This window comes from Micropterus dolomieu, linkage group LG11 (genome assembly GCF_021292245.1).
Source record: "Micropterus dolomieu isolate WLL.071019.BEF.003 ecotype Adirondacks linkage group LG11, ASM2129224v1, whole genome shotgun sequence".
Classification (NCBI taxonomy): domain Eukaryota; kingdom Metazoa; phylum Chordata; class Actinopteri; order Centrarchiformes; family Centrarchidae; genus Micropterus; species Micropterus dolomieu.
In genome coordinates, this window is record NC_060160.1 from 414,169 (window position 1) to 429,511 (window position 15,343).

General features: G+C 48.7%; 1 protein-coding gene across 1 annotated transcript in view; it reads right to left on the reverse strand.

Annotated features, from left to right (window-relative positions):
* Positions 1–4,667: 4,667 nt before the first annotated feature.
* Positions 4,668–15,343, reverse strand: part of mipol1 (mirror-image polydactyly 1) — a 38,588-nt gene continuing 27,912 nt past the window's right edge. The window contains exons 11-13 of the mRNA XM_046063483.1: positions 11,903–11,997; positions 8,043–8,234; positions 4,668–5,070 (exon numbers count right to left, since the gene is read on the reverse strand). Of these exons, the coding sequence (XP_045919439.1) occupies positions 5,004–5,070; positions 8,043–8,234; positions 11,903–11,997 (354 nt within the window). The 3' untranslated portion in view covers positions 4,668–5,003. The remainder of the gene's footprint in view (positions 5,071–8,042; positions 8,235–11,902; positions 11,998–15,343) is intronic.

A 15,343-nucleotide genomic window follows, 5' to 3' on the forward strand; every position in this document is an offset into this window, starting at 1 on the left:
GAGGACACACACACACACACACACATATATATAACCTACATATGGCTGCCGTCAGCGGGAAAACTTGTATCTTCAAGTCTAATGTGTTTTCCAGTCAAAGCTGAACTTCAGAGTGACAAGGAGACAAGGACGAGGACTCTTGGCCCCGGGCCCCGGGCCCCGGGACTGATCACACTATAAACGACCTTTATCAAGTTTTAAGCTGTTAAACCGAAAATTATTTTGTTATTTTGCTTCACGTGAATATGTTTTAAAAACGTCTCAGCTGCAGACAAAGAGTCTGCAAAGAGAAACCACAGACCTCAGACCCTGTCCTCTAAACACCAACACAGTGGAGAGACCGAGACCACAGAGGACAAACCAAGCTGACCCGAGTCCGGACTTCTGACAACGTCCAACGTGCAGAACCATCTTTCCAGCAGCCATCCTGTTATTAATGTTACTGATCTGTGTGTGATGTGATGTCACACCAGAGCACGTCACAAAGAAGCAACATAATAAAAGCAAATCTAATGTGGACACTGATACAGAAACAACATTCAAATAATAAAACATCAGCCGAACAAACCGAGGAATTTAAGTTTAAAAGTCTGCACACATGAAACAGCACGTGGAGACAAAATAAAAGTCTCCACCAGATTCCGCGTGGTTCAGGTCTGAGGGAAGACCGGTCCACCGTGGAGCAGCTGGTGAATCCTGGTTTGAAGGCCTTAGGGTTCAGGTGAAGTAAGTCTGAGATGGGTCCAGGACTCCTGGATGGTGGCGCCCCACAGGCTGGAAACTGATCCTTATTTTATTATCAGAATAGATTTCCTCACTTCCGGCTCTATTTTTACAGGATCAGTTAAAACACAAAAACATTCAGAACTCAAACTTTATATGAGAAAAAAAAGCACTGATTGGTCGTTTAACTGACCGGGATCTTCTGCCCTCAGGTTTGTCTGGCAGGATGATGCTCCAACAGTAAAATCTGATTCTAGTGTCTGTTATTTCTTCAGGTTATTAAAACGTCTCTCTGACTTCAGTACATTTTAAATGAATATCTGTTCCTACAATTATTATTATTTCTTTAATTAACCATTACTTTTATTTAAAATGTGTAAATAAATCTGAATAAAGTTCAGCTGCTTCACGCTAAAACTTTGACTCCTTGATTTTTTACTGATTGTACTTTAATTTGGACGAATTTAACTGCAGCGACGTTTCAGACAAACATCATTAAACCCTGCAGCCCCGTGTGAGTGTGTGCGCATGTGTGTCTGTGCATGTGTATGCGTGCGTGCGTGCGTGCGTGTATGAGTGTGTGTGTGTGCTGCAGCAGAGGTCGACCAATCACTTTGCTCCTCCTCGTGTTTGGACAGTGTTAGTATGCAGAGCCAGTGTGTGTGTTTGAAACCTTCAGGAAACGGCAGCTTCAGCAGTTTGTTCAGTCAAACTGTAAGCAGTACATTTACTCAAGTACTGCACTTAAGTACAATTTCGAGGTACTTTACTTGAGTATTTCCACTTTATCCTTCTTCATGTATCTGACAGCTCATGTTTCTTTGTAGATCTGAAACAGCGGCCACACTGAAACACTGCATAACATGGGGGGGTGTCTGCTGTTAAAGTGTTCTCTGCATGGTTTAGGAGCCCAGTCTGGGTCAGATTGAACATTATGTAACAAGGAACATAAGAAAAACATGTTGAAAGCTTTTTATTCAACACTTAAATAATTTTTTACATAATGTGTGTTTGTAGGGGTGATCCCAGAAACTGTCAGTCACAGGAGTGATCATAACAATGAAACTGTGTCAGTCACAAACTGAATTTCAAAGAAAACATCTGATATTTTCTTTGTTGTCACAGCTAACCACCAACCAGCTTACAGCTAAAACATTAGTACTAACTTGCAGAAAGATTTCTGCATAGACACAATAATGCATACTAAACACTGCAGCAACACGACTACACAGCTGAACTTTGTTTCCATGAGGCACAAACACACAGAAGTAAAGACAGAAATACTCCAACATCACCCCAACATCACCCTGACAATACTCCGACAATACTCCGACGTCATCCCGACAATACTCCGACGTCATCCCGACAATACTCCGACAATATTCAGACGTCATCCCGACAATACTCCGACGTCATCCCGACAATACTCCGACGTCATCCCGACAATACTCCGACATCATCCCGACAATATTCAGACATCATCCCGACAATACTCCGACGTCATCCCGACAATACTCCGACATCATCCCGACATCATCCCGACAATATTCAGACGTCATCCCGACAATACTCCGACATCATCCCGACAATACTCCGACATCATCCCGACATCATCCCGACAATATTCAGACGTCATCCCGACAATACTCCGACGTCATCCCGACAATACTCCGACGTCATCCCGACAATACTCCGACGTCATCCCGACAATACTCCGACAATATTCAGACGTCATCCCGACAATACTCCGACGTCATCCCGACAATACTCCGACGTCATCCCGACATCATCCCGACAATACTCCGACGTCATCCCGACAATACTCCGACATCATCCCGACAATATTCAGACATCATCCCGACAATATTCAGACATCATCCCGACAATATTCAGACATCATCCCGACAATACTCCGACATCATCCCGACAATATTCAGACGATACTCAGACCTTGCCCCGACGATACTCCGACATCACCCCAACAATACTCCAAAATCACCCCGACAATACTCCAAAATCACCCGTCGTTCCGACAATACTCCTACATCACCCCAACATCACCCCGACGATACTCTGACATCGTTCTGACAACACCCCAACAATACTTAAACATCATTCCGACAATACTCTGACATTAGAGCAGGATCCCCTCACTTCGGAGACCGGGCCGCAGGGCAGTATTCCAACATGATAACGACCCCAAACACACCTCCATGCCGACCGCTGCCTCGCTAAAGAAGCTGAGGGTAAAGGTGATGGACTGGTCGAGCACGTCTCCAGACTTGAACCCTACTGAGCATCTGTGGGGCTCCTCAATCTGAAGGTGGAGGAGAGCAAGGTCTCTAACATCCAGCAGCGCCGTGATGTCGTCATGGAGGAGTGGAAGAGGACTCCAGTGGCAACCTGTGAAGCTCTGCTGAACTCCAGGCCCTAGAGGGTTAAAGTAGCGCTGGAGAATAATGGTGGCTACACAAAATATTGACACTTTGGGCCCAATTTGGACATTTTCACTTGGGGGTGTACTCACTTTAGTTGCCAGCGGTTTAAACATTAACGGCTGTGTGTGTTATTTTGAGGGGACAGCAAATTTACACTGTTCTACAAGCTGCACGCTCACTACTTTACGCTGTTCTACAAGCTGCACGCTCACTACTTTACGCTGTTCTACAAGCTGCACGCTCACTACTTTACGCTGTTCTACAAGCTGCACGCTCACTACTTTACGCTGTTCTACAAGCTGCACGCTCACTACTTTACACTGTTCTACAAGCTGCACGCCCACTACTTTACACTGTTATACAAGCTGTACGCTCACTACTTTACACTGTTATACAAGCTGTACGCTCACTACTTTACACTGTTATACAAGCTGTACGCTCACTACTTTACACTGGAGCAAAGGGTCATTTCTTCAGTGTTGAAACATGAAAAGATAGAATCAGATATTTACAAACATGTGAGGGGTGAACTCACTTTTGTGAGATATTGTATATATGTAATTAAACTGAACTGAATCCACGGTGATCTGTGGATCGCTGATGACATGGTTCTGTTAGTTCCATCTGTGCAGATGATGTGGTTCTATTGGATCTATCAGTGTAGACAACGCGGTTCTGTTGGTTCCATCAGTCTGTTGAAAGTTGTCAAAGTTAAATGTTCATTTGAAGTTTTTAGGGAACATGAAGTCAGAGCGGCTTCTTTACATTTGTCAGAGCGATCTTCTGAAATTAATCTGAGCAGAGTTTCTGTTTCAAACAGGAGAGTTTAAAAGAGGAAACCTTAAATCAACACAAGAACTAAAAGGCTGATCTTCAATTAAAGACACGGGGGGGGGGGGGGGGGGGGGGGGGGGGGGGGGGGGGGGCAGGATGAGAAGGTGGAGGTGGTACCGTGATGAAAAGCTTCATCTTCTTTGTAACTAAAGAATAAAATCTGTTGATTACAACATGAATTGTGCTAATAAAGATAATTTGATTAATTAGACCGAACAGAACCGAAACGTGCGGTGGTGAACTACGTCACTACCATGCTACACCCCTCAGACATCCGGACCTCTGACAGGTGAATAACCCTGATTACCTGGTCACCTCGGCACCTGTCAGCTGAGCAGGTGAACCTCGTGTCACTTTGGTAAGGACCCAACTGTGATGGCTAGATGACTGGGTCAGAAGATCTCCAGACCGCTCTGCAGGGCTCAGAACCTCTCAGAAGTGGTCCAAGGACGGAGAAGCTGTGACCTGGGGACAGGGTCACGGGGAGCGAAGGCTCAGTGAAGGCCGGACCGTCTGGTCCAACAGACGAGCTCCTGCAGGTCAACCTGCTGAAGAAGTTAAACTAATATCTGACATAAACACATGAACAGTTTTTAGAGTTGTTGTGAATGTAACGATTGACATTAATGAACAATTATCATTCATAAGAATTTATTTCACGTCAACACCAAATAAAGAAAAAAGAATAGACTTGTATTTATTATAAAGTGTGATAAAAGTACAGATGAAAAAATCTGCTTCAGTTCCCACAAACAGCTGAATCAGATCTGAACATTAACACAAAGTTTCTGAATGAGGAAAAAAATCAACATGTCAAAATAATACACAATAAAACTGAAACTAAACATACATATACATACATACTATATTATATATATATATATATATATATATATATATATATATATGCAGCTGCAGCCATTTTTAATAGAGAAAACAGAATAACATAACCAGCAATCAGTTTATAAAAAGAATGAAAATTCAACACTAATAATAAAACAGAGGAGGTCAGATGACGGCTCGAAGGCTCCCTGTCCCGACTTTCTTCCTCAAAACCTCCACCAGACGCTCCAACCTGAGGAAGAAGAGGAGGAAGAAGAGGAGGAGGAAGAGGAAGAAGAAGAAGAGGAAGAAGAGGAATTTTATTCACTGTTTTAAAAACACTGATGGAAACCTGAATCTATCAGGGAACAGATGTTCCTCCTGTCAGGAAAATAATATTCCAGCGTTGGAACTGAACCAGAAACCCTGCAGGACCTGGTGTCGGTCTGTGAGAGGCCCGGGTTCCTGGTGGAGGGACGGCGGAGGCCACTGACGGAGTTTCTGTCTGTTTTACCTGCAGTGTTGTTACGTTCGGGACCAGGTTCTGCCTGAGACCTTTCTATACACACAGCTGACTGTCGGTTAGAGAGGGGACCCTTCCCGGGCTCTGATTAAAACATGTGAGCCTCTATGGATGTGAGCTATGAGGGGAGGGATCTGCCTCGTCCGCTCTGCAGGACCTGCTGTTCTGTGGAACCGGTCTCTGCAGGACCTGCATGGAAAGATTCTGTGGGACGTTTGTCGGGACGCGATGATGAGCCTGTGCGTCACTGCCGCCGGTGCAGCGAGCTAACGTGTGAAGAACGTTTGGAAATGATAAACTCTTTCTTCTCTTCTGTGGTGCAGCTGAAACTCTCACTCTGCTGCCAGCAGTGACGGTCAGCTGTGAACTGTGCTCCGCCCCCACAAACCAAATTAAACTTCCTGTCTCTAATAACCAGCAGATCCCCCCCCCCCTCCCCTCCACAGAGCAAATATTCCTCTCTTCACTATTCAGAAACTTGGGAGGCTCTTCAGAGCCGGCCGCCCCCCCGCTGGCAGCCAAATTAGAGCAGAAAGCCGCGGGTTTGAGCCCAGGAGGACGACGCGGGACGCAGACGGACGACTTAAGCTGTTTTCATCATGAATCTCATCCCTTCATCTTCAGACTGATGAGATGAGAAGCAGCAGCAGAAGAAGTCACGTTATTCAGCATCCGACCGTCATCCTGTACCCGTCGAAATCTGAAGGATTAATTCTTCCTGATCAAGTCGGCGGCAGAGACTCTCACGCCGACGCCCGCTGAATATGAATCATCAACCCAAATCTCTTTAGTCCCACACGCTTAAACAGCCTTTGAACACATCGCAGAGTCACTGACGGCCGCATGTTTGTGATGGTTTCTAACCTTCTGACCTGGTGACCAGTCACATGATCACAAATATCACAAGGACACTGAAAAACTGGTCAATGTTTACTTTTACCATCGCGTGACCCCTCAGATTTGTCTTCGGACCCCTGAGGGGCCTCAAACTCAAACCACTGACTTGTGTCAACATGCTGAAGCCGACAGATTCAGTTCTTAACCAAACTGCAGGATGAGCTCAGGAGACGAGTTCAGGTTCGTCAGCAGCAGCTGCAGAAACGAGAATCTGAAGGTTTCTTCTGGAGAAAACCTCAGTTGTGTTTTAGGAACTTTCGCTTTCTTCCACGTGGTGCGGACACACTGACGTCTCACACGGGATTATCAGGAACAAAACCACAGTCGGGTCCACGGCAACAACTGATCGCCCACCGCAGCAGCGACTTGAATCCAGAGACCAGATCCGACTGTTTTAGAGTCCAGACAGAAACCGCCATCACAGACGAAGCTGGGGCCGCACCATTTGGAGAAAAAGTCGATTTTAATGGAACAAATGGTGCTCTGAGTCTACTCGCTAAATTATCAAGGAAATACTGACATTTTGAAATGTGCGTTTCTCAACTTGAACAAAGTTAAACGATAACTAGTAAAACAGAAGAAGGGGAGCGAGTTGCTGTCAGGAGGAGGCACTGCTACAGGGACCAGGAGGAGGAGCTCGTATAAAAGAGTCTATTAGTAAAACATTATATTAAAAGTATATAATATAGTAAACTGTTAGTTTGATATTAATATGTTAATTATATGATGTTACTATAGTCATTATAATTTCAGTTCCAGCTGTCTCAGTTTGTGGTTGTTGTTTTATTCATTAACTCTCTACATGGTCTCTAACTCGCCAATAATCACAACTATTTATGCAGAACAATGAGGTCAGCATTTAAAATTGTTTTTAATGTCCCGATTTAGCTAAAGAGCCCGCTAACGTAGCCAAACCCACACGCTCCTTGAATTTTCCCTGCTGTCTTCTGTCTTACCGCATCTCGCTCTCGGTTTTGAGTAACGGGGCTGTTCAAGCGGCCACAGAGCTCAGACAGACTATGTTTTTAACGATTAGCATCGGGGGTCCGGCGTGGTGGGAGGTTACAGTCGGTAACTCGTAAATCAGTTTTCCGATTCGCACGATCTATTTTTAGGGGCTGTATGAGAGTGAACGGCTCGCGTCGTAGATCCCAACGTTAGAAGAATCGTCACGTTCTGCCTATTTAGTCATTTTGGCTATGCAATATAAATAAATACGTTCACCCACACTTTCAGCAGACAAACCGGATGTTCACACTGACAAAAACATCTACAAAATGTAATACCTTGCTAAATGGCAATTAATACTTTTTAATGGCCTTAATTTTCGCAAAATTGATTTATTACCTTTGAAGACTTTTTAAGAGCCGGCGGACAGCCTGTCGACCGAAGGCAGCGACGCAGCGTTAAAACGCCAAAGCCAAACCTTCCTGATTGTCTCTGTCTGACCTTCAGCTGCTGCCGACGTCTCTCTGTCTCAGAGCGGCCGGCGTTTCTCTTGGTGCTCCGGTGGCGAGTGCAAATTTGTTCTGAACGATTAGCGGCGGGCGGGGAGGGGAGGGCGCTTACGGTAGGTTGTTTTCTTCAACGTTACTGGCACATTGCTCATAAATCATTTTTCTGATTGCACGTATCTGTTTTTAGAGAGCGCCACACACTTTATCGCTCTTATTAAATCGCACGCTTTCTGCGGTTATGTAACCGCATGACGACACTGCGATCAGCGTAATGGCGCAGCCCTGGAGGACCTTATCAGTTCTAGTAGTAAAGTCTAAAACATGGTGACAGGTGTGTTCCGATCTCACCTGAGGACTCTGTCGCTGGCCTCCCGCTCCGCCTCCCGACAGCGTCGAAGCTCCGCCTCCAGGCTCCGCTTCTCCTTCGACAGCTGCTGAAACTGGACCAGCAGGGGCGGGGCCTGACGGGCTGCCGCCAACGAACCCGGAGAGACGCCGTCACCGGGCGGCGAGGGAGGAGAGGTGAGGAGGTCCTGAGAGCTGAGAGAGGGAGCGAGGAGTTTACAGGTCAATGTTCAGGCAGTGAAACTTTATTTATACAGCAAAGGTCACAAAGGTCACAACATCAAGCAGAACCGCTCTGTTCAGCCTGTTTTTAGACCTGAAACCACCGACCATCAGATCCTGTTACAGAGACCGGAACATTTCACCTGCATTAAAGGAGCCGCTCTGGTCTAAGTCCTGTTTATCAGATGGATCTCGGCTTGTACGCTTTAACGGTGAATCGCGGCGTCCTCACAGCTCCTCTAACATCTTGTTAAACGCCACTGGACGGTCAGGGACTCGGGCCTGGGGTTTTCTGTGTGGTGCGTTCACTGTCGGCTTTAAGCAGCTGTGTCTCAGTGAAGCAGCTGAAGTTCACAGTTTGGAGCCGACGTCAGGAGGTGGAAACACACGACCTGATCTGGGAGCAGCTCACTGTGAAGGAGCTGACAGCTAATCAATCAGCTGAACGCTTCTGAGAGGCTTCAGGTTAATTAAAGGTAAACAGAGCAGAGGACAAAGGTCCCCCGGCTTCACCTCAGACTGGAGCTCTCAGACCTGAACCTGCAGAAACGCCCGGCTGCTTTGATTTTCTGCACTTTCAGTAAAGAGAAGAAGCTGTTTCAGGTTTCTGTGGGTCGACGGTGTGACGCTCAGGAGCCAGACGTCAGACATCAGCCTCGCTCAGCGGTTTAAAACCACCAGGATCCCAAATGCCATTTAAATTAGGGGACTTTAGCTAAACCTGCCACCTGAGTCACAGGACGGGCCGAGAGGACCTCGTTCAGAAACCTGTGCGCGTGAGAACCATTGTTGTCCGCTGAGGTCCTAAACCAACAAGCAGCAGGTCAGGGGTCAGAGGTCAAAGGAGGTCAGGCTTGTTCCTGACCTGCATCAAATGAAGCTTCCGTCAAACAGATGCTTGATGTGAAAGAACTGTCCGATTCACAGCCGTCACCCTGATCCACCAGAGACCGGAAGAGATCCAGCAGAGACCCTGTCTGGAATCTGTTGACAGGAAGTGATGTGTTGTACATTTCTGAGTAAACAGAAGAAGACTTGGGAGTTTTTAAGGTTGTAAAACTCAACGTTCCCCTCAGACACATCCGGAGCAGCTCCAGGTTCAGAGTGCTGCTCAAGGACACTTCAGCTGGTTAACGGGAGGAGCCGGGAATCGAACTACCGACCCTGTGACTACCAGCTGAAACCAGAGTCGCTGATCTGTGATGAAACACACATCAGACATGTATCTGACAAATATGGATTAGGTGCATCTGTAGCCTCAGGGATTTTAACAGCCCCTGCTCCGGTATTTGATTTTTAGCTGTTAGCGGCCCCCGTTAGCGGCCCCAGTTAGCGGCCCCAGTTAGCGGCCCCCGTTAGCGGCCCCCGTTAGGTGCCCCCGTTAGCTGCCCCCGTTAGCGGCTCCCGTTAGCGGCTCCCGTTAGCTGCCCCCGTTAGCTGCCCCCGTTAGCTGCCCCCGTTAGCGGCTCCCGTTAGCGGCTCCCGTTAGGTGCCCCCGTTAGCTGCCCCCGTTAGCGGCCCCCGTTAGCGGCCCCCGTTAGCTGCCCCCGTTAGCGGCCCCCGTTAGCGGCCCCCGTTAGCTGCCCCCGTTAGCGGCCCCCGTTAGCGGCTCCCGTTAGCGGTTAGCATGGATGTACAGACAGCTGTCTCTGGATCAGTGTGATACTGATGGAAGCTTGAAGGTTCTCCGGAGGTTCTGCAGTGTCTCTCTTTGGTTTCTAAGCTGATTTCTGGACGTCACCCTGATGATTCAACACGTGTTTCTGAGAGTTCAGATCAGACGAGTCAGGACTCTGATGAGGGTCAGGGTTTCACCTCCCGCCTCCTACAGGCTTTAGTCTCTCTCTATAATCTTTACTCCTGCTGCATGTTACAGACCAGATCCTGTAGCCTGACCGGGGTCAACATGTGGTCCTGAACGAGGAGTTAAATGACAGCGCCCCCCCCCCCCTCCCCCGTGGGTTAATGTAGTTGCAGAAGAAAGATTCAGTCCTCACACAGATAAAGGGTTCATATAGAGTAGAATCTAACTAATCTTTCTGAGAAATGAAGAGGAGTAACAGGAGAAATTCACTTCTGTTTCTCCCAAAAATCCAAACCTCCCCCCCCACCTGCTGCCCCCCCCCCCTCCTCTGAGTCTCTGCAGGCGTTCGGCATCAATCCTGATGATGTATGGAGGCTCACAGTTCAGACAGCGTGGACAAACAGCACGACTCAGTCCTCCCCTCGCTCTGCTCTGCTGCAGAGCTTCACAGCCTCCTTCTGCAGACTGCTGATCAAGTCTGGACCTGAAAGCCAGACCAGCCTCCTCTTTGTGGTTCACACATCATGTGAGCGTGATCTCCTCCAAACACACAAATCACGCTCCATCACAAAGACGGTGCTCACTAAGTTCCTGCAGGTGAACAGGAACGTGCAGCTGTATTATATGAAGCGGTGTTACAGGATCAGGAAGCCACAGATCTGCTGCTCTGAGCTGACGTTCCAGCTGAAACTGTGGGACGTCCTCCCGCCGCCCTTAAAGACTGATTGTTAATTGGGGAATAATCCTGATTCTTGTACAGTTGGCGTCCTACATCTGTTCACCTGCACCAGGTCACTCCTAAACTACAGACCAATTTCTTTTTTCCCCCCAAATTCTCTTTATTTAAGTTTTTGGATATAAAATACAAAAAGACAAAAACAAAATAAACAACAGACCTCAGAGGACGTCATTACCATCGCCACGCCAAACACATCAATTATACATTTGCACCAAAATAATCTATCAAAGTTTGCCACGTTGAGTAAAATATTTCCCCCTCAACAAATATTAAATTTTCTCCAATTTCAAATGAACCATTAGGTCTTTCATGACGGCCGTGAGAATCACTCTCCGCAAAACAAATCACGCCTCACACCAAGAAGAGCCCAGATTGGTTCTGGTCACTCCTAGGTCATCCTGCCAGGCTCTTTCCAAATGCTCCAATGACGAGTCCTCCTGCGATTTTAGCAATTAATCCTCTTTTAAACGGATCAGAACACCATTTCCACTGTGGCGTTTGGGAAAAGATGGAAATAAGTCAAACTACAGACCAATTTCTAAATGATCTTTTTTATCTAAGGTGCAACCTGTTGTCACATGTGGACGCGTGGTCAAGACCCGCTGGCCTCAGTTCGTAGCAAACCGGAGGAAACCCTGTAGCGTCAGTCTGTAACACTAGAGGCAGGATATTCGAGCCGAGAGGTCTGACCGAGCGTCTGAGGATGAGAACAGCTTGTTTTTAGAATAATTTAGATGCTGTTTGAAGGCAAACAGTTTGCATTTTGTTAATTGGTAAATATGATCTGTTAATCTGTCTTTTTGAAAGCATTCTGACGCGGTCAGCTGACTGTATCCGCTACGCCTGTCGTCCCTCACACGGGACCCTCTGTCAGTGCAGCCATTAGCACGCTAGCTAATCAGAGCCCATCTCACTAACAACACATTTAAAAAGCTTCCTGTCGGCCGGCGCTGTAAACAAACGTACTACAGCGCCACGGGCTCTCTGGGAGCGGGGGCACGTCTGACGCAGCAGTGACATCACCACACTGTGGCCTCAACGAGCCAATGAGGAGAGAGAGGATGAAGGCTGAGGCTTCCTGTTGTTCAGTAAACTGACCTGTGATTGGCTCGCAGCACCTGCAGCTCCGCCTCCAGTCGGCGTCGGTCCTCCGGAGCTCCGCCTCTCTCTCTCTGAAGCCTCAGCAGCTCCTCCTGATTGGATAAAACACATGTCAATCACAATCACCTTCTGACAGTCAGTGAACCAGCTGACAGAACGAACGAGGATGATGATGATGATGAAGCTGGTCGTTACGCTGACATCAGCTTCCTGTGAAACGCCCGGCGCTGCGACGGAAAGTAAGGTAACAGGTTTGAAACGTTAGCGCTGGCCTGCTCAGAGCCGGCCTCTGTTTGGATAAGGATTCACTACCCAACTGGAGTGTCACACTTCACAAAGAGGATTTCACTGTCAGCCGTGTGTGTTCAGCTCCAGATCAGCACACAGTCAGCTCCCGGACTGAACCTCCAGGTGCATTCTGGGACGGAAAGAGCTCAGCTGCATCAGCAGTAAATTCATTTTGGGAAGAATTCACAGCTTGCTCTCATCACGGGACACTTTTAGTGCCTCTCGCTATGTTTTCTCTCTGGTTCTTAATTAAACTTAAAGTGACTGTAGAGCTCAGGGCTGACCTCGAATAGTCCAAGACTCGATGCTTCGATGGGCGGAGCCTGATTCGACTTTGTGATTGACAGTCGAAGCTTCGCAGCGGCGTTATGTGACGAGGATCAAAGCATTTTGGCCATACGGGGGTGCTCAAAGTCTACTTTCACATAGAACTACCGGTTTTCTCCCAATAGGGTAATATCAACATATAATGCTGTAAATCAAAATGTGAGAAAAATGAATATATATATTTAATAAATCTTTTTAAAGTGTGTGAATAAATCCAAAATTGTAACCCTTCCCTTCAGGAAGGGGGCGTCGCGGCAGTCAGGAAGAGAGACCGCCAGCTTCGCCAGTGTTGTGCCGAGTTGTCTGCAACGTTCGGGTCATTTATCACCACTGATGAACCTCACAAACATGTTATACAGTTTTACATATGTACTTGGAATAGACCCACGAGGAAACGCACGGCGTGCACGCAAAACTCTGCTCAAGACCGGTGAATGGCAGGCGAGCGGAGAGAAAACACTGAGCCTCAGTTCAGCTGGAAATGTTGAGCGTAAGTTACAGAGAGGCTGCAGCTTCTCAACATTAAAGCGCAGCTACCGAGCGTGAACCCGCCCGCCGCCGCACAAACACACAGGATTCGACTATCAGTTCTGACTGGACTGTGTGAATCCTCGGTCGGGGACAGCACCGGCGCAGCTGTGAAAAACCTGGACTGGTGGGCGGTCCGGGGCCTCCTCAGCCAGGAAGCTGTTCTCAGAGTGTGCAGAGAAGACGTCCGGTTCGTGGCCCCCTGCTGGTCAGAATGCCGGTCTCCCTCTGGCCTCCCTACCCAGTCCTGACCCGCCGAGGCCCGGACGCCTCTATGTGTTCTGACCCCTTCCTTCAGAACCTGCGTCATCTGTGGGGCCGGGCCACACGGGCCGGCCTTCCCTCCCCACCTGCATCAGAGAGCCTGTCGTTTGGAAGCTCCTCTACAGATCCAGGTTCCGCTGGTGCGGCCCGAGCGTTTAAACTCCTGACAGAGAGAAGGTGAACTCCTACAGAACCCCCCCCACAGAGCTGCTGCTGCAGGAATCGAACCTGCGGGCTGACAGTGACAGGACGCCGCACCTCGCCGTGTCTCTGGCAAATGTGGAGTTCGACTCCAGCAGGGATTACAGACCCGATCCGGACCTCCTCCTCCTCCTTCTCTATGCTAATTAAAGCTCTCAAGGTCTGCGAGTTTAAAGCGAGACTTCAAAAGAGAAACCAAACCCGGAGAGTCAATATGTGTCTTCTCCAGCCGGGCCGGAGGACACGCTTCAAACGAGCCGCACACTTATTAATCAGAATCATTTCCAAATGAGACCATCAGTGAGCAGGAGCGGCGGCGAGCCGACCTTTAACATGAGGAGTGAAGGTCAACGCGAGGAGGGGAGGAGGGGGGGCATCAATTAGCATAGAGGAGGAGGAGGAGGATGGCGGGAGGTGAGAGGAGTGAATGACCTTTAACATGAGGAGTTAAAGGAGCAGGTCACAACAAATTGGCCCCCAAATTCTGCCCCCCGTCAGCTGACAGCCCACTGAAGTGTTTGATCAGTGATATTTTGTGTTCACTTCACCCAGCGCGTCATGACATCACTTCCTGTCTGACTCAGTCTCTCGTTCAGCATTTCTGTCCTGAAAACATGAATTTATTTAAAGTTGAATTATTATCTGTTCTGAAACAAAGTTTAACAGAGAAACTCCTCTGTCCAACCGTGACTGCAGACACTGAACTAACCACGGACCGGTCCGCTTTAAAGTTGTGGTTTCTGGTTTCAGCTTGGTGGTTCTGACTCTGTCTGTCGCTTCATTTCTCAGCAGCTGTTGGTTTCTGTTGGAAATTAAAAAGCTTCCAGGCTCTAATCCCCCGGAGCCCTCCAGCCTAATTAACAGACTTCAGGAGGAAAAAGACTGAAAGAGCGACACTAATAACAAAATGTTGATATTTCAGCAGAGCTGCAGGACGACAGGAAGCAGAAGACGGATTATTGAAGGACGGAATAACTGAATAAATTCATGGATCAGTCAGTGATCTGACTGAGAGAAGAACTTCATCTATTAATACATAATAACCAAAATATTAGTGTTGCTGGGAAGAACATCATTGGTACTGAAACTAACCCTAACGTGTCCATGGACCTGGATCCAGTCACTGATCTGAGACCTGAGCAGCCACCAACACTTCCAGAGGATCAAATCTGCGACACAACAGCAGCTTGTTCATTTAAGAAGAGCCGGTCCGAGTTTAAGAAGCTGCGAGCAGCGTGACTTTAAACTACGAGACTCTGACTGAAACTACAATCTGTCCTTTGTTACTGACCCCTGATCCGGGCCCGACCTCTAATCCAGGCCCGACCCCTAATCCGGGCCCCGACCCCCCATCCGGGCCCCGACCCCCGATCCGGGCCCCAACCCCTAATCCGGACCCCGACCCCCGATCCGGGCCCCGACCCCTGACCCCTAATCCGGGCCCCGACCCCTGACCCCTAATCCGGGCCCCGACCCCTAATCCAGGCCCCGACCCCTAATCCAGGCCCCGACCTCTAATCCAGGCCCGACCCCTAATCCGGGCCCCGACCCCTGATCCGGGCACCAACCCCTAATCCGGACCCCAACCCCCGATCCGGGCCCCGACCCCTGACCCCTAATCCAGGCCCCGACCCCTGATCCAGGCCCCGACCCCTGATCCAGGCCCCGACCCCTGATCGGGCCCCGACCCCTGATCGGGCCCCGAGCCCTGACCCCTAATCCAGGCCCGACCCCTAATCCGGGCCCCGACCCCTGATCGGGGCCCCGACCCCTAATCGGGGCCCCGACCCCCGACCCCTAATCGGGGCCCCGACCCCCGACCCCTAATCC